Source organism: Prionailurus bengalensis, chromosome E2, assembly GCF_016509475.1.
Source record: "Prionailurus bengalensis isolate Pbe53 chromosome E2, Fcat_Pben_1.1_paternal_pri, whole genome shotgun sequence".
NCBI classification, from domain to species: Eukaryota; Metazoa; Chordata; class Mammalia; order Carnivora; family Felidae; genus Prionailurus; species Prionailurus bengalensis.
This window is the reverse complement of record NC_057352.1, coordinates 1,031,517-1,055,648: the sequence shown is the minus strand read 5'-3', so window position 1 is coordinate 1,055,648 and position 24,132 is coordinate 1,031,517. Positions and strand designations below refer to the sequence as shown.

At 44.0% G+C, this 24,132-nt stretch overlaps 1 protein-coding gene and 1 pseudogene across 2 annotated transcripts in view; one reads left to right on the top strand and one right to left on the bottom strand.

Moving 5' to 3' along the window:
- Window positions 1–5,885: 5,885 nt before the first annotated feature.
- LOC122493684 (zinc finger protein 256-like) overlaps window positions 5,886–24,132 on the bottom strand; it is a 29,009-nt gene continuing 10,762 nt past the window's right edge. The window contains exons 1-3 of one of the 2 annotated variants that reach the window (XM_043598197.1): window positions 19,576–20,159; window positions 17,078–17,204; window positions 5,886–10,871 (exon numbers count right to left, since the gene is read on the bottom strand). In XM_043598197.1, the coding sequence (XP_043454132.1) occupies window positions 8,554–10,871; window positions 17,078–17,204; window positions 19,576–19,608 (2,478 nt within the window). In that variant the 5' untranslated portion in view covers window positions 19,609–20,159 and the 3' untranslated portion in view covers window positions 5,886–8,553. Of the gene's footprint in view, window positions 10,872–17,077; window positions 17,205–19,575; window positions 20,160–24,132 lie in introns of those variants that run through there. The other variant, XM_043598198.1, reaches the window with a different exon arrangement.
- On the top strand, window positions 14,224–15,003 carry LOC122494642 (annotated as a pseudogene).

Sequence of the window (24,132 nt, the reverse complement as noted above, 5' to 3'; positions counted from 1 at the left end):
AGCGTTCCTGTTTTCCATACACTATAAGCAATCCAAAGCAGAGTTATTATCATTGTTACTCAATTTGAATCAAAATGTCCTGGAAGATTAAATGGTATACAATGAGAGCCTACAAATACATAAAGTTGACTAAATAAATGATCGGATGTTTTAGAGAGGACTTCTAGCCCAGAAACTGCATTTGGAACATTTGGGGTTTTGCCCAGTGGGCAAAACAAAACAGAGATCTGGGTTTCACTGCCAAAGAGACTGAAGGGATGACTGTCAGGGACCCTGAAGACACCCATGCAGAGGCATTCATCAGAGGTGTGGCTTCATAATCCCATAATCAGGGATATGTGAAAATATAAAATAGAAGGCGGAGTAAAAGGAGACAAACATTCACCAGAACAAGAATTGTGCTGAGGGCTCTAGCCTCGTGGGAAGGTCTGGGGGAAAGGCTGTTGCTGTGAATTCAACGGCCTTGCTTCCTGTGCCTGTGTAGGTCAAAGATCATGGAGCCACATGGCCAACCATGAGGTTAGGACACATAACATTAACGAAGAACAACATGAATGTGTGTACTGGGATGGTCCATCTTTCTGGAATGTCTGAAAGACAGTATCTATGAATATTTTTCTGCAGTTGTTTTTCCTCTTTCTTGGTCCAGTCTACTCATAGCAGGAGAGGAATTTAGCAGGAGTTACAGGGCCCACCAGAGGAAAGAGCAGAATCTAAGGCACTTTGGAGACATCATTCCTTAGCTCCACCCATCTCAGAACACTGGGGCAAAGCTTACTGACCTGGAAGCCACTTGAAAGGATGTAGTGCTGAGACAGATCCTTCTGCCCCTCTGTGAAAATAAAGGACAAGTTTATGTCCAATGTCACCTAGAAAATATTTCCTTCCAACGCTGCCCTTGTCTGAAGGAACTCTTTAGAGAGAAGCCCCAAGGAATTGGCAAAGACAAGTTGTTTAACCATATCTCTTAACAGATATTCTCCCCATCAGTACTATTCAGTCTCTTTGAGTCTCTTTTTAAAATATCTCTTTAAATGTTGTACACGTTAAAACAATTATAGTTTCACTCTTCCATCCAGTACATTTCTTGTTTCTACCTGTTAGTTCATAATTTGGGGAGCTTCCTGGGTATCATCTGAAACTGGCCCTTGTACACAGAGGACAGAGGCAGACTGCTCCAGATTGCTAGGTGGCAGAATTAAGCAAGGAAACTTATGTGTGAGGCTTACCTTGGGTGACTGCAAGATAAACAGATCTCTGCATCTGCCCGCCGAAATCTTAAAATGTATATAGAAACCTTCACTGGGTTCAGCTGCATATACCATCCGGGTGGTATCAACAACACTTAGTATCGCAAGGCTGTGTTCTCGGGCAGCTTCTAGTGCAGGGAAGGCAAGCAGAGTGGACATTCCCAGGACAGGGGAGGGGTTTGGAGCCTCTGACTGCCCAGGCCCATCTCTTCACTGAACCGATGGTGACTTCTTGATGACTTCCTCTAATACTACCGTTTCTCATTCACATCTGAAATAATATATATCTGTCCCTGGTTCCTGATGCAAACCTTCTAAACCATTATAATTTTCTGGTGATAGTCACCTTTTCACGTCTCTGGCAAAACTGAGGCTTAACAGTGAATGCAGATGTATCACCTGGTGTAAAGCCCTCTACTTCTGCATCTTTGTAATTTTCAAAGGATTGAACAAATGAGTTATGTAATGAGGGAAATCCAAAATTACATTAATGCCTCAAAAGGGGCTCACAGAGAGATGGAACACAGGTAGGTGAGAAGGACATGTGACAACGTGGGCTTGCGACTGGTATCTGAAGTGGGGGAGGGGCAGCAGTCTTGTAGGACTGAGCCCTCAACCTGTGGGATCCCCGCTATCTCCAGGTAGATAGTGTCAGAACCGATTTCAATTGTAGGACACGCAGATGGTGTCAGAGACTTGCTTGGTGTGCACCCCCCACGCATACCCCCAGTACCACTGACACTGGACAACAGTGCAGAACCTTCAGGCAGTAAGCACAGAACATTGAGTTCTAAGGCGTAAAAGAATTAAGTTGAACCCACAGCTACACTGGAAACTTGGCTACCAGGAAATTCTTCTTTCTAAAAAGCGTGTTGTTTATTTTTTTCTCACTTTGAGAACTCTGAGGAAAATTACACTTAGAGGGAAGGAAATAATCAAGTGAGAATAGAAATACATGGAAAAGTGGAAGGAAAGCTATATAGTCTTGTGCTGTTTCATTGTTTCAAAAACGTTCACTCAACATCTTACCTGGTTCAGAGACTGGTCTAGATATGTTACACATAAGTAAAGAAAGAAATGTGTCCTACCGTAGCCTGCATTCAAAATTATTGAGGGGAGTGACCAATAAGTAGTGAAGAGACTATTCTATATTATACTAAATTATAAGGTGGCAGGTGCTGTGGAAATATGAAATAAGAGCATTACCAAGTAATGGCAAGGAGGTGGATTCAGGAGGATTTCGATAGGAAATAGAGGGGTCAGGGTTGTTCTCATAGGGAGATATTTGACCACACAATTAAAGGAGGGAAAGGAGAGATTTGGAATCTTGGGGAAGATGTTCCATGGAGAAGAAATGGCCAGTACAATGTCCCAGGACCAGGAGCTTGCCTGGAGTATAAGACAATTGATGTGATTGTTGTTTGAATTGGTTGGTAAATTTTAGTAAGCCAGACAGAAATCTCCCTCCTGTGTGCACATTTCCGTAAGTACATCTACATGTCTCTACCACAGACCCCCTGGTTTCCAATCTTCTTCACTCTTCCTTCTTCACCAGGGCAGATCACTGGCTACTACCTGGAATCTACATATATTATCGGCTTGGGATAATAATTGTTCCACACAAAGTGGATGGCCAGACCAAAGCATAGGTAAAGTGCTGCTTCTTCATTGTCTTTCAGGGACACCTTGAATATGGCTGTGATGCAGCTACCGTTAATTTTACTTGCAACCATAAACCAAAATGAGCCAAGCAGAACCCAAGCTCAAGCCCTTAACGCCCAGTACAGCCATTATAGTGAGCTATTGCCACATTGGTGGGTTCTCATGAAGCCCAGTTGTGTTCTCTAGATCTGATTTGGCTCAATCCTGACTGCACATTTCTACCTTCTAATTAAATACACCAGAGTCCTTTGACTTTATAATTTGGTTGGTCCAAGAGAACTCTCCTCATAGTGGGTTGTTCTGGATGCACAGATATTTATACACCCTATTCACTGTTCAGTTCTTATTTGGAGACAATGACTCAACAGGAATGGTGTCAAAATGATGTAGAAGTCTGTACTACAGACACATAGGCTTCCTCCAGAGCCCTGGGGGACTGTCTTGTGATTCTCTGGCTTGGACTCTTACTCAAACCCCACACTGCATGTTTCCTACCAGGTGTTCTGCTCAATTTTGTGGCCCAGTGGACAGGACTGCTCCCACCACAGCCCAGATCTGCTGCACAGCTCTTTCCCACAGGACCCTGTCCATGGCTTCCATATCCTCTGGCATAGGACAAGTGTTTCTAGTTGAGGAAATGTTGCTTCTTAAAGACAAAGAAGCCTACCAGGTGCCGTGCTCCACATTTTTGTAAGGAGATCCAAGAGACAAATATCAGAATGGCTAACACTAAAAAGATCGATTACAGCAAGGGTTGGTGAGCATCTAAAGAAACTGAAATTCATAGGCTACTGTTGGGCAGGAAGCTAGGCATGCGCAACAGGAGGACGGACCTTAGATGTCCTGATGGAGAGCCCCAACCGAAGGCCACCTGGGGGGAGGGGGAGCTTTGTCTCCCTTGGAGTGTACTTTAGTAACACTTTGCTCACCTTTACATTCATTTTGCTGTCCTGTAATTTTTTCCTGTGGCAGCGAGAACTGAGGCTTCTTTCCTTTTCCATCAAATTCTCAGTAATACTAGTGGTGGAGATGTAGAACCCTGTAACCAAGATGGAAAGCAGTTTGGCCATCCCCCCTCTCCCCTCCCCCCTTCCCCCCCTTCTTGTGAACTCCTTTGGGTCAGACACCAGATCTTAAAAATTGTAGCAAAAATGAAAGCTAATACCGGTTTGGTACTTTGGCAGCCATTATCTCCTCTTTCTCATAATGGCCACTTAAGGTAGGCGGGGCATAGGTTATAACCTCCACCGGGCAGATGAGAGGCTATCACACAGCAGGAAGCAGCAGGGCAGGGAGGGCCTGGGGCTTCTGCCACCTGATTCTATCCCTGTTCCACTACCCCTTGCAGTCTCCCTTGTGCTCTTCTGATTTCCCAAACCCTAAGGCAAGCGATGGCCAATATTTGTCGATTTTATAACCTCCAACTTTACCCCCTGGCTGTCATCCTGCTGCCGTAGTGGCCTGGTGTTCGCCTGCTGGTACAACTTTGTTCTCCATGTCCCATGTCGGTGTTACAGGCTCCAAGAAGCAAGAGGATAACCGATGGTGGACCCTCAGAAGCAGCTGCCGGCAGGCCTTCATTGGGCCAGGTGTGTGTGTCAAGGTCACACAGCTAGGGACACAGAGGCTGCATTGGGACCTGGCTCTTTCCAGAGCTCAGTGTTTCCTCCTATGGGAAAAGCAGAGATGCAGCAAGGGAGAGAGATGATGCTTGGAGAGGTGAGCCCTTACCTAGCAAGACCAGGAGTCCAAAGGTCTTCAGCATCACCTCCAGGTACTAGATTCTCTGGGCTGTGCCCAGCCCACCAGAGTGAAGGTCATAAACACCTGGAAGTCAAACTAAGGCATCATATTGACCTTCGGGTTGGTGAGTGGGATCAGAGCTTATCACTCCATTGCTGATAAAGATAGAGAGACCCAACCGTGAATCACCAAGGTGTCTTAAGGTTTGAGCTCTGTGCTGGGCTCAAGGAGGAGGCTAATGCAGTCGTGTACATAATGCTACTGTGACTGAGAGAAAAGCCCTCCCTGGGGAAGGCCACTGGAGATGACAATGGCCTCCCCATGAGGACAGTGGGGGCAGAGGACAAGTGGGAAAACAGTCATGACCATTCCAAGGAGAACAGCAGCAGCAACAGCACCTCCTTGGTCCTTGCTATGCACCTGCCCTGGGCTGAGGGCTTCGTGAACTGTGGTACAGGGGTTACACACACCCAGGGCTGGAGCTAGTTGTTCAGGTTTGAATCCAGTCTCTCAAAGCCGACACTTGTCTGTTATATGACCTTGAGGAACCAACTCCATCTTTCCAACCCTGGACTTCTCTGGAAATACAAAAATCATTCTCACCTCCTCAGGTTGCCATAATTAGAGATGCTCACAATGCAAGCCCGCGAGTCCTGACACTGATAAATGCTCAGGGTGCGAGTCTTAGTAATTCTCACAGGGGCCAAGGTAAGCACCATCACTGCCTCCCTGTCAGTCAGGGAGCTGAGACTCCGGGAGCAATAACAAGTTGCCCAGATTCCCAGGTGAAGCCCCGCTTCCCCTGCAGGCAGGTTAGCAGGTACTGGAAGGCCCCATTTCTTTCTCAAACACAAGGGATAGAGGGCTGTTGGGGCACTGGAGAAACATTGCCTAGCCCAGGGGTGCCACTGCAGGCAGAAGTTGGAGTTGCTCAGGGCTAGATAGGCCACAGGTGCCACTGCACAGCAAATGACCTCCAAATGCTCAGGAGCAGCCTACACCTTACACGCCTTTTACACAAGAGGAACCTGAGGCCCACAGAAGATGGGAATGTGTCCTGAGGATCTGGGGTTCAAACCCAGGGCTTAGGGATCCTGATCAGTGCCTTATATCCTCTCTGTTGGGCTTTAGGACTCAAAAAATACCTTCTCCATCCTGAGTCCACCTGGTGCTCCAAGAGTCCTGCTCCAGCCTACCAACCTCCATAATGACAGACCAGGAAAATGGGTGGACACTACAAAGCAAGGCTTTATTGTATTATTAAATGTCTGGACTTTAGAAAGTGAAGGAGAATATATTAATGTAGATTAAAAGTGTTTATGTGTGTCCATTATGCATAGCATTAAAAAACTGAAAACAATGAGAACATATACTTTCACAAAGTAAAAGTCACAAAATGAAATTCTAACATACATCTGTTGTTTCACATCCTTTTGTAAAAGGAAAATAACCAAAGTTCATAGAATAGGCAGAAGATATGAACCGTTTAGCAAAAATATAGATAGCAAATACACATCAGAAAAAAATGCTCGTCATGACTCCTCAGGAAAATGCAGTTAAAACACTGAGACTGCACTATAAACTTATAAAAAGGATTAAAATTAAGAATGACCAAACCAAACAATTCACAGGATGTGGAGGAAATGGAACTCTCATACACTGCTGGTAAGAGCACAAAAAGGTATACCATTTACATCACAATATGCTAAATTCTTTAAGTTAAACATTTACCCTATGACTCAGACTTTCCACTCTGAGTTACAGACAAAAAATAAGTGAAACACATATCCATATAAATAATTACACATGAATGTTTATACCAACTTTATTTTCCATATGCAAAAATTAGAAATACCCAAATGCCTGTAAACAAATTAATGGGTAAACTAAGAGTGGTATAACTCAAAAGAATATTTCTCAAAGGAAAAAAAAAAAAGATCACCTACTTATATATCATTGATGCATCTACAATTATTTATGCAACACAAAAGTAGGAAAAAAGGGGGGGGCACCTGGGTGGCTCAGCTGGTTAAACATACAACTTGATTTTGGCTCAGGTCATGACCTCATGGTTCATGAGTTCAAGCCCTACATCATGCTCTGCGCTGCCAGGGCAGTGCCTGCGTGAGTTTCTCTCCCTCCCTTGCTCTCTTTCAAAATAAATAAAATTTTTAAAACTTTAAAAAAAAATACTTTGATTCCCACTATATAAATCATAGAAAATAGAGGGTTTTTTTTTTTTAATGGAAAGTAAATCAATGGTTACTTGGAGTGCTGTGAAGGCAGATAAAGGACATGAGGTAAATATACAATGACCGATATGATCACTATAAGACCACGATGTTTTCTGAGGTTTGTAAGTATGTCAAAACTTACTGAAGACTACATTTCCAATATGTACAGTTTATTACATGTAATTATACCTTAATAAACCTTTCTTAAATAATTCAAGATAAAAAATCTGTTTGTCCAACTCTTTTTGGAAAATAGGTTTTGCAACCCTACATTCAACACACAGTCTCACCCCGCGGAGGCTAGTTTTGCTGTGAAAGCAAATATAGCGATCAACGAAGGACTCTCCATGAGAGTCAAGAGGACTGCTGGCTGGGTCACAAAAGCCGCATCCCCGGACTACAGATCCCCCTTTTCTCGATCTGTTTTCCTGCCTGTGCAGCAGTGGTCTTGAGATGAACATCACTAAGAGGCTGCAGGAATCCACAAAACCTTTCAATTATTTCCAATGGCAACGATGTAAGCTACACCAGATCCATCCACCCGGAGGTCCATGGACTTGCGCACACCCCAGCTCTGCACAGCCTCTGCTGCAGTATATGTGGGCACACTTTTAGAAGAGGCACATTCTGTCTAGTTGGCTGCAGTCTCCTCCACTCCCTGTTAAGTCAGTGTTTCTATAGCAGTTCTGGTCTCCCCTGAACCTTATGGCCTTACAATCAATGACAAAACACAGGATATCAGGACACATGGCTCTTTGCAGGACCTGGGAAAGAGGTGTCCCTCAACAGTGCTGACATCCCCTGTGTTATCCCCTGTGGAAAAAAAAAAAATCATGCTGCTCACAGAAGCACCTGAGGTTCTCACACCTGCCCCTCCTCAGGGTGATCTCTATGCAGTCTTTCCTAGGAGGTCAAGGGCAGTGCAAATTTGGCAAAAACTGGTAAGCTCATTTCTGCCACCATACTGTCCCCTTGAGGCACAGAAATTTGAGACCCTCCCCAATGAAAGCTGTTCACCCCTTCATGTTTGTAGATCGCAAAATGTTTATGAACCACCACACATGGTAGATAAAACACACAAGATTGAAAAGGACTTAAACATGGACTTTGTTACTGCAAAACCAAAGCAACAGGGGCTAGCAGTTCTTGAGTGAGTGGCTTGGAAGCTGGAAAAATTAATCACAAATGTCTCTGGAGACCATGTCCCTGCAAATGCTCATCCTTCTCTGCAAGCTGCCAGCTGAACTGATTTGATGTTCTCTAGGACAACATTGGCCAGGTCTATGCCAATTAGTCAGAAAGAAGGAAATGTGGGTCCCCCAGAGACTCAGGTTACTCCTAATTTCCTCCAGCAATGAGAACAGAGGTCAGCTTCCCTGAGCACAGTGGGGTAATGACTGATGCATGATGTAGAGACTTGCCAGGGGAGGAGTAAATAGCTTTGGCCACAGACTGGCAGTGAAATGTATCTGGAGAAAGCCCTCAGCAGTTTAGAAACTGCAACATAGCCACACATGCTTCAGCCACACAGCTGAAACTTATGAGAAACCTCTCTACTACTGGCATTTAGATGCAGTAGATTGAATTCAGGCAAATGGTGCCTTACAAAGAGTTGCCTCTGGTATCATTACACCAAGCAAGGAAACTGTATGCTTCTTACCCATCTAAGGCCTTTCTCCGGTGTGAACCCTCTGGTGCTGAGAAAGGTTTGATTTTCGGCTAAAAGATTTCCCACATTCATTGCAGTCATAAGGCCTCTCTCCTGTGTGAACTCTCTGATGATAATGGAGGGTAGAACGAGAGGTAAAAGATTTCCCACATTCACTGCACTCAAAAGGCCTTTCTCCTGTGTGAACTCTCCGGTGAATAATGAGGTGAATTCTTTGGGTAAAGGATTTTCCACATTCACTGCACTCATGAGGCCTTTCTCCTGTGTGAACCCTGCGATGTCGAATCAGTATGGAGCTATTGGTAAAAGATTTCCCACATTCACTACACTCATAAGGCCTTTCTCCAGTGTGAACTCTCTGATGATAACCAAGGGCAGAGACGGAAGTAAAAGATTTCCCACATTCACTGCACTCGTAAGGCCTTTCTCCAGTGTGGACTCTACGATGTTTAGAGAGATATGAGTTCTGACTAAAGGATCTCCCACAGTCACTACATTCGTAAGGCTTTTCTCCAGTGTGAACTCTCTGGTGTTGATTCAATTGCGAACTATCCCTAAAAGATTTCCCACATTCGCTGCAGTCAAAAGGCCTTTCTCCTGTGTGAACTCTCTGATGACAACGGAGAGCAGAGGCAGAGGTAAAAGACTTCTCACATTCTTTGCACTCGTAAGGCCTTTCTCCAATGTGAACTTTTTGATGATAACGGAGGGCAGAGCCAGAGGTAAAGGATTTTCCACATTCCTTGCACTCGTAAGGCCTTTCTCCTGTGTGAACTCTCTGGTGTATATTGAGGTGATTTCTTTGGGTAAAGGATTTCCCACATTCATTGCACTCGTAAGGCCTTTCTCCCGTGTGAACTCTACGGTGTCGAATAAGTATCGGTCCATTGGTAAAAGATTTCCCACATTCACTACACTCATAAGGTTTTTCTCCAGTGTGAACTCTCTGATGATAACAGAGGGCAGAGCCAGAGGTAAAGGATTTTCCACATTCACTACATTCATAAGGCCTTTCTCCCGTGTGAACTCTCTGGTGTTGAGAGAGGTAAGATTTGTGGCTAAATGATTTCCCACATTCACTGCATTCGTAAGGCCTTTCTCCTGTGTGAACTCTTCGGTGTATAATGAGGTGATTTATTTGGGTAAAAGATTTCCCACAATCATTACACTCATATGGCCTTTCTCCTGTGTGAATTCTCTGATGGTAACGGAGGCCAGAGCTAGAGGTAAAAGACTTTCCGCATTCACTACATTTATAAGGTTTTTCTCCAGTATGAATTCTCTGATGATAACGGAGGGCAGAGCTAGAAGTAAAAGATTTCCCACATTCACTACATTCATAAGGCCTTTCTCCTGTGTGTACTCTCCAGTGTTCAATGAGATCGGATTTTCGTCGAAACGATTTCTCACATTCAGTGCACTCATAACTCATTTCTCCAGTGTGAATTGTACGTTGTCGAATAATGATGGAGCTCTGACTAACAGATTGAGCACAGCCACGACACACGTAACAGTTTTCTCCAGTGTGACTTCTCTGAGGATAAGGGAGGACAAATTTTTGGCTAAAAGATTTCCCACATTTGCTGCACTTGTACTGCCTTGGTCCAGTATGAATTCTTCGATGTTGACTGAGGGTTGAGCTTCCTGTAAATGATTTACCACAGTCACTACACACATGAAGCTTGTCACCAGTGTGGATTCTCTGGTGAATAGCAAGTGAAGATCTGTACCTGAATGTTTTCCCACATTCAGGACACACAAAACACTGTCTTCCAGTGTGGATACCGTGGTCTTGAACAAGTGTGTGTTTGGGACCAAAGGCTTTACCGCATTCTTCCCAGGTGTAATGACTTTCTTTGCTTTGAAAAGTCATCCCACACTTGGTGATTCTGTTCTCTCCAGTATGAGCTGCCTGTTGTTGGAGATGTTCTGAGGTGGTCAGGAAGTCCTTCTCAACTTCCTTATAGGTAAAGGGCTTTTCTGAATCATGGAAATTGCTGCTCTTCGCAAATGAGGCCCTGTCCACCCTGCTTCTGAAGGATTTTTCTCTCATGTGCTGCTTCTCATGCTCTTGAAGGTTTGCACTGCAATAGATTTGCGTCACACATGCCCCATACTTGAATAGTTTCTGGCTACTTGGCTTCTCCTGGTGCTCAGCCAAGTGGAAAACGTCTCTCAAGACCGGACCACACATCTCACAGGGATGGGTCTTCCGGGAAGACAGAGTTGCCTTGGGCATACTGGCCCGTGACACACCTACAGAAATGCTCTGTTCAAGGGGTGCCTCTGCATCTTCTGCCCCACAGCAGCAACCTGAACGCAAAGAAACACTAGTGAAATACACGCTGACTTTATTGGAAGAGGGCAACCCAATTACAAATATGCAAATAAAGACCAAAAAAGAGCAAGGTCTGGTATAATGATAAAATAGTTAATTTATCAAGAGGATAGAATAATTAATTACAAGTATATAGGTTCCCAATATCCAAGCACTTAAATATATTAAGCAAATACAGATCAGAAGGCAGAAATAGACAGCAATGCTATAATAGTAGGGGACTTCAATATCCTATTATCAACAATCAACAGACTATGCAGACAGAAAATCAGTAAGGAAATGTTGGATTTGAACTGCACTTGATACCAAAGAGACCTAACAGACATACACAGAAGATGCCATCCAACTGCAGCAATAAACTGTACATTCTTTTTTTTAATTTTAAATGTTTTTTTTTTATTTATTTTTAAGACAGAGACAGACACAGCATGAGTGGGGATGGGGCAGAGAGAGGGAGACACAGAATCAGAAGCAGGCTCCAGGCTCTGAGCTGTCAGCACAGAGCCTGATGTGGGGCTTGAACTCACGAACCGTGAGATCATGACCTGAGCCGAAGTTGGACACTCAACTGACTGAGCCACCCGGGTGCCCCAACTGTACATTCTTGTTAAGTACACATGGAACATGTCTAGGACTCTCTCACATGTAGATCACAAAAAAATTCTTAACACTTAAGAAGACTGAAAACATACCAGGGATCTTTTTCAACTATGTGTATGAAACTAGAAATCATTAATAGAAGGAAAGCTGGAAAATATCACAAATATGTGGAACTTAATATTATCCTGAACAATGGGTCAAAGAAGAAATCAAGAACTATATTCAAACAAATGAAAATAGAAACACAATACATTAAAACTTATGGAATGTAAGAAAATCAGTTATAAGAAGGAATAAAAATTATAGTAGAAATAATTGAAACAGAAACTAGAAAAATAGAAAGACCAATGAAACTAACAGTTGGGTTTTTGAGATGATAAACAATTTGACAAACCATTAGTTAGACTAAGAAAAATGTGAGAAGACACAAAACCAGAAATGAAAGCGGAAACATCACAAGTGATACTGCAGGAATATAATCAAACAAAAGAGACTACTATGAACAATTACATGACAACAAATTGGCTAACCTAGAACAGATAAATTCACAGAAACATACAACCTGACAATACTAAATACTGAAGAAATAGAAAATCTCAACAGACTCATAACTGGTAAGGAGAGTCAATCAGTAATAAAAAATCTTCCAACAAGGGACATAGGTGGCTCAGTCAGTTAATCTTCTGACTCTTAATTTTGGCCCAGGTCATGGTCTCACGGTTCGTGGGCTCAAGCCCTGCATCGGACTCTGTGTTGACAGCACAGAGCCTGTTTGGGATTCTCGGTCTCCCTCTCTGCCACTCTCCCACTTGCTCTCTCTCAAAAATAAATAAACATTAAAAAAAAAAAAATCTCCCAGGGGTGCCTGGGTGATCAGTCAGTTAAGCTTCCGACTCTTGATTCTGGATCAGGTCATGATCTCACACTTCATGAGTTCAAGCCCCACACTGGGTTCTGCACTGGCAGCACACAGCCTGCTTGGGATTCTCTCCCTCCCCCTTTCTCTGCCCCCCCCCCCCCATGCTCTCTTTCTGTGTGTCTTAAAATAAATAAATAAACTTAAAAAAAAAAAATCTCCTAACAAAGAAAAGCCCAGAACCGGACAGAATCACTGGAAATTCCACTACATATTTAAAGAATCAACGCCATCCTTCTTAAAGTCTTCCAAAAAACTGAAGGAACACTTCTAAAATCATTTTATGAGGCCAGTATTACCTCAAAGGTAGTACAAGAGAAGAAAAGTACAGGCCAATATCCCCAATGAACATGAATGCAAAACTCTTCAAAGAAAGAAAAAAAAAATACTTGCAAACCAAATCCAAATCCAAAAGCACATTACAAGGATCATACACTACAATCAATCAGGATTTATCCCTGGGATCCAAGGATAGTTCAATATGTGCATATCAATAAATGTAATACACCACCTTAATGGAATAAGAGTTTAAAAGGTAAAAATCATATAATCACATCAATAGATGTAGTAAGTTTATTTATTTTGAGAGAGTGTGAGTGGGGGAGGAGGAGGGAGGGGAAGGAGGGAAGGAGGGAGGGAGGGAGGGAGGGAGGGAGGGAGGGAGGGAGAGAGGGAGAGAGGGAGAAGGAGAATGAATCCCAAGCAGGCTCTGCACTCTCTGTGCAGAGCCTGATGCAAGGCCCAATCCCACAAACCATGAGATCACGACCTGAGCAGAAATCAAGAGATGGACATTCAACTGACTGAGCCACCCAGGTACCCCACCTTCACTTTTATTCAACCTAGAACTAGAAGTTCTAGCCCCAAGTAATTAAGGAAAAAAAATAATAAAAGGCATCCAAATCGGAATGAAAGTAAAATGGTCTGTTTGCAGGTGATACAACCTAACATACAGAAAATCAAAGAATACACCAAAACACTGTTAGAAGTAATTAATGAATTCAGTAAGGTTGTAGAACTAAAAAAAAAAAAATCAACATACAAAACTAAATTGTATTTATATACACCAATAATAAACTACCTGGGGAAAAAAAACTGAGAAAACAATCCCACTTAAAATAGCATCAAAAAGAAAACAATATTCAAAATAAATTTAACATAGAAGGTGAAAAATCTGTATCTTGAAAATTATAAGAAAAAGGGGCGCCTGGGTGGCACAGTCGGTTAAGCGTCCGACTTCAGCCAGGTCACGAGCTCGCGGTCCGGGAGTTCAAGCCCCGCGTCAGGCTCTGGGCTGATGGCTCAGAGCCTGGAGCCTGTTTCCGTATCTGTGTTTCCCTCTCTCTCTGCCCCTCCCCCGTTCATGCTCTGTCTCTCTCTGTCCCAAAAATAAATAAATGTTGAAAAAAAAAAATTAAAAAAAAAAAAAAGAAAATTATAAGAAATTGATGAAAAAAATTGAAGACACAAATGGAAAAACATCCTGTGTTCTCAGACTGGAAGAATTAATAGTTAAAATGTCCATTTTACCACAGCAATCTACCCAAAGCAATCTACAGATTTAATGCAATCCATAACAAAATCCAATGACATTTTTCACAGAAATAGAAAAAACAATTGTAAAATTCATATGGAACCACAGAAAACTCCAAATACCCAAAGCAATCTTGAGAAAAAAGAGCAAAGCTGGAGACATCACACTTCTTGATTTCAAAATATTCCAAAGCTATAGTAATTAAAACAGTATGGTACTAGCATAAAAACAGACCAATGAAACAGAATAGAGAGCCCAGAGATAAACCTTTGCACACATGGGTCAACTAATCTTTGATAAAGACACCAAGTATGTATAACGAGGAAAGGACAGTCTCTTCAATAAATGGATATCCACATGGAAAAAGAAAAAAGACCTCCACCTTGGGTCTTAAAATAAGATGGGAGGCATGGGGAGACTTTGGCCAAGCCTGCCAGCTGGTTTGAGAAGCCAGACTAGCTGTCAGTGAATGTGGACATTACGGGCTTTTGTCCACTCCCCACCCCAAGTTCTCCATATGTAATTTGGGTGCCAGCAGCACTGTGATGAGGCCAAGGCTGTGGATATTCCCTACATGGATATTGAGGCACTGAAGAAACTCAACAAGAATAAAAAAATCAGTCAAGAAGCTGGCCAAGAACTATGATGCCTTTTTGCTTTCAGAATCTCTGATCAAGCAGATTACACAAATCCTGGGCCCAGGCCTGAATAAGGCTGATAAGTTCCCTTCCTTGCTGACCCATAATGAGAATACGTGGCCTATGTGAAGTTCACAATCAAATTCCAGATGAAGAAAATACTGTGTTGGGCAGTGGCCATTGGCCATGTGAAGATGACAGATGAGGACCTTGTGGACAACATCTACTTAGCTGTCAATTTCCTGTTGTCAGTGCTCAAGAAGAATTGGCAGAACACCTGGGTTTTCCATGTTAAGAGCACCATGGGCAAGCCCCAGTGCCTATCTATACTAAGGCACAGCTTAATAAACCCTAAAGCTACCAAATACAACAACAACAAAAACACTGGACTTGTATTTTACACCACTCACAAAAATTAACTTGAATTGGATTTTTTAAAAAAACTTAAACCTAAAATTATAGAAGTTTTAGAAGAAAACATACAGAAAAAGCTCCTTGACATTTGTGTTGCCAATGATTTTTTGGATAGGACACCATTTTGTTTTGAAACAAAAGCAAAAATAAATAAGTGGAACTGTATCAAACCAAAAACTTCTTCATAGCAATGGAAATAATCAACAAAATGAAAAGACAACCTAAGAAATAAGAGAAAATATCTGCCAAGAGATTAATATCCAGAATATATAAAGAACTCATAAAACTCAACAACAAAACCCAAATAACCCAAAAGAAGCAAAGGACCTGAATAAACATCTATCCAAAGACATATAAATGGCCCACAGGTACATGAAAAGGTGCTCAACATCACTAACATCAGAAAAATGCAAATCTTAGTTACAATGAAAAATCACCTCACACCTATTAGGATAGCTCTTATCAAAATGCAAGAGAGAATAAGTGTTGGTAAGGAATGTGAAAAAAAGGAAATCATCACAGTTGGTAAGATAAATTGGTACACACATCGGTACAGAATGGAAAAGCTTTCAAAAATTAAAAATAGCAGCACCAGGGGCGCCTGGGTGGCTCAGTCTGTTAAGTGTCCAACTTTGGCTAGGTCATGATCTCAAGGTTCATGGGTACGAGCTCTGCATCCAGGCACAGAGCCTGGAGCCTGCTTCAGATTCTGTGTCTCCCTCTCTCTTTGCCCCTCCCTTGCTAGCACACTCTCTCTCAAAAATAAATAAAAACATTAAAAAAAAAATTACAAAAAAAATAGCAGTGCCTGTTTCAGTTAGAAGAGCATGAGACTCTTGATCTCAGGGTTGTGAGTTCAAGCCCCGCTTTGGGTATAGAGATTACTGTAAAAAATAAAACCTTAAAAAAACTGAGTATCTCAAAGAGGTATTTGTACTCCTGTATTTATTGCAGCACTGTTCACAACAGCCAAGGTATGAGAACAAGGTAAGTATCTATGGATGAATGGATAAATAAACCCTGGTGTATATATATACAATGGAGTATTGTTCAGCCATAAAAAAGGAAATCATGCATTTATGACAACATGAATAAACTTGGAGAGCATAATGCAAAGTGAAATAAGTCAAACAGAGAAAGACAAATACTATATGGTATCACTTCTATGTGGAATCAAAAAAAGGAAGGAAGGAAGGAAGGAAGGAAGGAAGGAAAGAAGGAAGGAAGGAAGGAAGAAAAGAAACAAAGAGTAGAATGCCAGGGGCTGGAGGCTATGGGAAACAGGGAGATGCTGGTCTGTTACAAACTGATCAAGTTCTGTGAATCTAATATGCACCGCGGTGATTATCATTAATAATGCTGTGCTGTACACTTGAATTCGCTAAGAGAATAGATCTTAAGGGTTCTTATACTCACAAAAAATATGTAAAGTGATGATATGAAATCAATTGTAGTAACCATTTCATAATATACATGAATATCAAGGTCATAACACTATACACTATAAATATAAATATATACAAAATTATTGGTCAATGATACTTCAATAAAGCTGGCAAACAAGAAAAAGAAAAAAGAGGTCTGAACACTATAAATAGAACCGGATGGTTTTGAAAGACAGTCCATGGTCCATGTAAATAATGGTCATGATAATGCCTGCAATTCCCAGCACAGGCAAGCACAATGAAATCTCAGATTAAATAAGCAAACAAAACCAAGGACACAGAAGAGCCATGGACCTAGAGAGATGAACTGGCCAGGGAGAGGACAAACAAGATGCCATCCATTAGCCTTACTGCACAACTACTGAAATCAAATCCTTCTTGTAAAAGTTCAGTAGGGACAGTGCTGAACTGGGGAGAGAAGAGGGCAGTGCAAAAACACAGCCCTACCTAGGACAGCAACTATCCAGGAAACGGGGAAAGCCAGCTGTACCTATGGTCTATATGTTGAAAAGGACAGAGAAGACCCCGGGGGCAAGAGGGACAAGGAAAAAAAAAAAAGGAAAAAAAAAAAGGAAAAGAGGGTTATGGATGGTGAAGTGCAAAACCTAGTCCACATCACTGGGGAGGGTCTTACCCAGTGAGGATATAAGTGCAAAGGTCTCCAGCATCACATCGTGGTACAAGCGTTTCTGAGCCTCATCAAGGAGCTTCCACTCCTCCTGGGAGAAGTACACGGCGACATCCTCAAAGGTCACACCACCCTGTCAAGAACAGGACAGATGAGGGGCGCCTGGGTGGCGCAGTCGGTTAAGCGTCCGACTTCAGCCAGGTCACGATCTCGCGGTCCGTGAGTTCGAGCCCCGCATCAGGCTCTGGGCTGATGGCTCAGAGCCTGGAGCCTGTTTCCGGTTCTGTGTCTCCCTCTCCCTCTGCCCCTCCCCCGCTCATGCTCTGTCTCTCTCTGTCCCAAAAATAAATAAACTTTGAAAAAAAAATTTAAAAAAAAAGAACAGGACAAATGAAACCATGAACATTCTTTCTCTGAGAACCCACAATCCACCTCCTACACATCTACTCCACATCCATCCTCCTCCAGAACTCCCCACCCTAGAGGAGGTACCGGGCCCCAGTGCCACTGACAGCGGTTCTCAGCAACAACAAGCAGGAGTGCACATGATGTCAAGGAAGCTCTGGGACTGGCCCTCAGGGCCCCATCCCTCTTACCAAGCATTTCTCCTACATCTCACAGATCATACATACAAGATACGGCCACATGGGCTCATGCTTCACCCCAAGGTCCCCAATCCCAGGGCCGGAGGGCTCTCAGCTCATACTTACTCTTGATGTGTATGTACATCACTCAGTAGACCTCTCTCACATCTATGGATCCCTCAAATGCACTCCCAAGCTCTACCATCTCCCTGCCCTGCACCACAGGCATCTCCCTGGACTCACCCACGTACTGGGCACACCGCATCCAGCATGCTTGAAAGTTTCAAACATGATCTGGTATAACCCCCGTCCTTTGATGGGATCCCAATGACAAAGAAACCCCAAGTGCTGCTTTGAAGGCCTGCCCATCTCTCTGCCTGGGATCTCTGCTTCAGTATTAGTCACCCAGAACCACAAGTGAATCTCATGACCCTCTTCTACTTCTGTGCTGCCCTTGCTGTCCCCATAGCAGCAGCAACCCTCCTTTCTCCACTTAACTTTCATTAGAAGTGCATCAAGGGGGGCGCCTGGGTGGCGCAGTCGGTTAAGCGTCCGACTTCAGCTCAGGTCACGATCTCGCGGTCCGTGAGTTCGAGCCCCGCGTCGGGCTCTGGGCTGATGGCTCAGAGCCTGGAGCCTGTTTTTGGTTCTGTGTCTCCCTCTCTCTCTGCTCCTCCCCCGTTCATGCTCTGTCTCTCTCTGTCCCAAAAATAAATAAACGTTGAAAAAAAAAAAAAAGAAGTGCATCAAGGGGCACCTGAGTGGCTCAGTCTCTTAAGCGTCCGACTCTTGATTTCAGCTCATATCTCACAGTCATGAGATTGACCCCCATATCGGGCTCTGCGCTGGCATTTCAGAGCCTGCTTGCCATTCTCTCTCTCTGCCCCTGCCCTGCTTGTGCTCTCTCCCAAAATAAATAAACGGAGGAAAAAAAAAGTGCATCAAAACCCCACTGGTCTCCATGCCAGGCACAGTGACCCTCACAAATGAACAGATTTGCCCCAGACCTTATCCACCAGTAAGACTAAAACACCGCAGATGCCGTAAAATCTCGCCACAATTCTGGTGAATCTGCACGGTAGCGAATAAACAGGCCTCACTGTCATCCTGACTCAACGACTAGTTCTGCCTCCGCAGCCGTCTCCTGTCCACTCCTCCCAGGGAAGTCTTGGCCACCTGCCAGATGGTCCTCTCTCCCACACTGTTCCCGCTATCACACTTCTCCTTCAGCAGGCACCCTCTTCTTTCCAGCCCACCAACAGCACTGCCACCACGCTACCACCACCTGCATCTCACCCCTCCTATATGTGACCCAAAGCTCCACCTGGTCCACACAATAGCCAGAACTCTTGGATGTCTCCATCCTGGACCTCTCCCAGATTCCAGACCTGAGTGTCCAGTGGCCCATTTGACGCTTTCACTCAGTTCTCTGAAACTTCTCACACTCTTAACAGGGCCGAAAAACTTAAGACATTCACAGTGAAAATGAGCCCACCGCCAACGTCCCCATCCCAGTTGATGGAGCTTCCGTAGCTTCAGCTGCTAGGACCAAACCCTCCCCCCGCTGCTAGGCCAGAACTCTCCCTGGCGTCTAGAGTCCTCACATGAAGAGGCAACCCCTCCAGCCCGCCAGTGCCCTCGCCGCACACCCTCTGTTCCCCGAGAGCAGAGGGCGGACCCCACATCCCCCCGATTCCCCCTCGGCGCCCCCTGCAGCCCTGCAACAGCCGACCCCTCCCCTGCAGCCCACTCCCGCACCCCCTCAGGCCGGCGCTCAGACACTGGGACCCCGCCCACGAGCGCCTCCCGGGCCCGGACACCGGGACCGGGGCCGCAGGGACGCGAGCAAGCGCCCCGCGCTCGGGCCTGAGGGTCGGGGGTGGGGGCGGGGAGAGGAGGGTCCGGGGGCCGCGCTTTTACCTCAGCCGGGTCCCTGCGCTCGGCCGCCGCCATCGGACTCTGTGGGCGAGGCGGACACCCGGGCGGGCGGTGCCTGTCCCGGCCCCGGCGCGGGGCAGCACGGGCGGCGTCGCCGAGCCGTGAACCCCGGTCGGCGCGCCGCGTACGGCGCCTCCGCCCGCCCTTTCTCGGTCAGTCATCCACAATCCGAACCCGGAGCTCCGGAATTTGTGTGAAAGAATGTGCCAAAAGGACCAGGATGACGGCCCCGGAAGTCCCGCCCCGAGACGACGCGCACGCACGGAAATGGCCCCTCATTGGCTCCTGACTGCGGCCGCCCAGCGCAGGATCTTCTGGGAAATGTAGTAGTAGCACACGGTCCGCAGTGTCTACCAGTAGGTGGGCCACACGGCACGCAGGCAAGGCTAGTGACCCTTCAGAGTCAGTGGGGAGAAGGGGTTTTTGCTCATTGTTAAACGTGGCTTAGAGACATTATTTCGACTCTATAAAGCTCAGCCTGCTCCCTGAGGATAAAAATATTATTTTAAATGGGCTCCATGCCCAACGTGAGGCTTGAACTCACGACCCTGGGATCGAGAGTGGGATGCTCTACCAAATGAGCCACCCAGGTGCCAGAGATGCCATTTGGATAGAGGATTTGGGCGCATCTCAAATAATATTAATTTTAGGAGCGCCCGGCTGAGCTTCTGGCTGGCTCAGTGGGTTAAGCGGCCCGCTCTTAATTTCAGCTCAGGTCATGGTCTCAGGGTGGTGAAATCGAGCCCCACTCCTGGGTCCGCAGTATGTATGGAGCCTACTTGAGATTCTCTCTCCCTCTGCCCCTCCCTGGCTCGCTCTCATGTGCTCACTTGATCTCAATAAACAAACAAATTTTTAAAATGGCATCTGATTCCATACATCATTAAAACATAAAAGAGTTCACACATAGCTGGAAACATTACGGTATTGTTCCTCAAATGTATATGGCCTGAAGCATTACTCAGTTTTATGTGTGTGTTTGTCAGGAAGAAGAAAAAAGACTCCACACAGGGCCATCACAGAAAAGCAAGAAAAGGCATATTACACCACCCTGACACAGGTGGACAAAGAGGAATTGTTTCTGGCTCCCACAGAAAACTTCTCCCTTACCTGTATCATAAGTGATTTTGAGAAGTGGAAGCAAAAATCAACAGAAGCGGAAGTAAAATTGTAAAAGCTCTATACTAAACCCTCTATATTTTGTAAAAGCTAACTTATAATTGTGTAGCCTTACTTTTTAAAAAAAAATTTTAAGTAATCTGTACACCCAAGGTGGGGCTGGAACCACAGCCTCGTGAGATCAAGAGTCACATGCTCCACTGACTGAGCCAGCCAGGGCAGGTGTAGCCTTTTTAGAATTGTGACCATTGTGTCCCCTAACTGTATCTTTTTGGATGTCCAGCTTATTTATTTTTTGGGTGAGAAGAACACATTAAATGACAATTGTGGTAGCCTACTAGGACTGTCATAACAAAACAGTATGGACTGAAGCAGCTTGAACAGAAATTTATTTTCTCACCGCTCTGGATGCTGGAAGTTGAAGATGAAAGTTTCTCCTAAGGCCTCTCTCCTTGGCTTGTGGATGGCCATCTTGCTGTGCCCTCACAGGGCCTTTTCCTCTCTGTGACCATACTCCTGGTGTCTATTCTTATAAAGAAATCAGTCCTAATGAAGTAGTGCCCCATCCTTATGATGTCATTTTACCTTAATTGCCTCTATGAATGCTCTTTCTCCAAATACACATTCTGGCTTAGGATTTCAAATATTAATATTACATTAATAAACGTTTTAGTGGTAATGAAAGGTAAATGGCTTACTAACGATATGTAATAAAGAGAAAAAGAGCAACTTTTTGAAAGTATAATCCAGGTGCCAATGGCTCACAATAATTACTAAAATTGACTTTTATAAAAACAATTTCCAAAAGCTTCATACTAAGTACTGTAAATGCACTTATAAGAACTATTTAAAACAAAAACCTTTCAATTAAAACATATTAAAAGGTGCTAAAATGTAAAGTTTAATACATTTATTTGGATACTTAAAATGTTATCATTAACAATACTATTGATCCCATCTGATTAATCCCTCACAAACCCATTATTTCCCTTACCCAAAGTTCTAATCATTCTTACAGTTCAGGTGTCCTCTGATACCTCGTAGAAAAAGCCTCACCCACTTTCTATGCTGCTTTTCTCACCACAGTCCCCATCATACATTGTACTAAACACCCATTGATCTTCCTTCAGTCTTTTGAATTCCATGTGCCTTTCCATCTCAGAGTATTCCCAGGTCTTTTTTACTCCATTTGAAACACCCCCTCCCCTGCCACTATGCTTTGTTAATTAGAATCTTTTAAATGTCAGCGTAAATTTGTAATCAAAAGTGGTTTTATACTCTCAACTCCTATATTCTGAACATTCCCACTGTTAGATCATAAAATTACCTGAGCCTCTAGTGAACTACATCATACAATTTTAGAAAATTACTTTTGAATGAGTGGCCTTCATGTTTTCCACAATATAAGCAATATAGAAGAGAGTTATGATCTTTGTTATTCACCTTTGAGTCAAAGTTTCTCAGATTAAATGACATAAAATCTGAGCCTACAAACATGTAAAGTTTATTTAAAGAAATGGTGAGATGTCCTAGAGAGAACTTAGAGCCCAGAAACTACACTTGGAACAAATGTTTTTCTTGCCGAGCCGGCAAAGTATAACTGAGAGACCTGGGTGTCACTACCAACGAGCACAAAGGGATGAATGTCAGGGAGCCTGAAGAAATCAGTGTAGAGCTATTCATCAGACCATGGTGTAGGTTCATATTCCGAAAGATAAAAGAGAACAAAAGGTGACAAATGTATTCACCAGGATGAGAATGGCTTTTGTCTCACCAGGATAAGAATGCTGCTTACGAGAAAGTCTAGGGGAAAGGCGGTTCCTGTGACTGTATTGGATTCTCCACTTGTGTCTGCGCCAAAGTCCCTTGGAGCCACTTGGTAGACCATGAAGTGAGAACATACAATGTGAATGACGAACAACATGAATTCATGTACTGGGACTATATATCTTTCTGGAATGCCTGCATAACAGTTTCCATGAATTATTTTTTTTTTCTGGAGTTGTTTTTCCTTTTTATTGCTCCCGTCTATTCATGGCAAGAAAGGAATTTAGCAGGAGTTACAGGGCCCACTAGAGGAAAGAGCAGAGTCCAAGGCACTTTGGAGACATCATTCTTAGCTCCACCCACCTCAGAATCCTGGGGCAAAGTGTATTGGCCTAGAAGTCACTTGAGAGAATGTAGTGCTGAGACAGATCCTTCTGCCCCTCTGTGAAAATAAAGGACAAGTTTATGTCCAACGTCACCTAGAAAATATTTCCTTCCAAAGCCACCATTGTCTGAAGGTACTCTTTAGAGAGAAGCTGTAAGGAGTTGGCAAAGACAAGTTGTTTAAATCTCTTAAAATAACAATGTTGGGGGTGCCTGGCTGACTCAGAAGATCATGTAACTCTTGATCTTTGGGTTGTGAATTTGAGTTCCATGTTGGGTGTAGAGATTACTTAAATAAAAACTTAAAATAGGGGCACCTGGGTGGCTCAGTCGGTTGAGCGGCCGACTTCGGCTCAGGTCATGATCTCGCGGACCGTGAGTTCGAGCCCCGCGTCAGGCTCTGTGCGGATGGCTCGGAGCCTGGAGCCTATTTCGGATTCTGTGTCTCCCTCTCTCTGACCCTCCTCCGTTCATGCTCTGTCTCTCTCTGTCTCAAAAATGAATAAACGTTAAAAAAAATTAAAAAAAAAGTTAAAAAAAAAACTTAAAATAACTTCGTTGGACACCTTAAAACAATTATACTTCACTCTTCCATCCAGTACATTTCCTGCTTCTACCATTTCTCACCCACACCCTTTACAACTCAACTTTTTTTTTTTAATTTTTTTTTTCAACGTTTATTTATTTTTGGGACAGAGAGAGACAGAGCATGAACGGGGGAGGGGCAGAGAGAGAGGGAGACACAGAATCGGAAACAGGCTCCAGGCTCTGAGCCATCAGCCCAGAGCCTGACGCGGGGCTCGAACTCCCGGACCGCGAGATCGTGACCTGGCTGATGTCGGACGCTTAACCGACTGCGCCACCCAGGCGCCCCACAACAACTCAACTTTTTAAGAGTGTTTTTTGGGGCACCTGGGTGGCTCAGTCGGTTAAGCATCAGACTTTGGCTCAGGTCATGATCTCACAGCTCATGAGTTGGAGCCCGAGGTCGGGCTGTGTGCTGACAGCTCAGAGCCTGAAGCCTGCTTCAGATTCTGTGTCTCCCCCTCTCTCTCTGCCTCTCTCCTGCTCATGCTCTGTCTCTCTCTGTCTCTCAAAAATAAATAAACTAAAAGAATTAAAAAGTTAAAAAAATTAAAAAAAACTATTTGAGAGAAACAGCCAGCCTATAACATATCTAAAATGCCTGGAAAACACCAGGTAAAAACGACAGGCAAGACAAGGTCTAATCATTGAGAGAAGACAGCTAAGATGGAAGATGTGTTTACT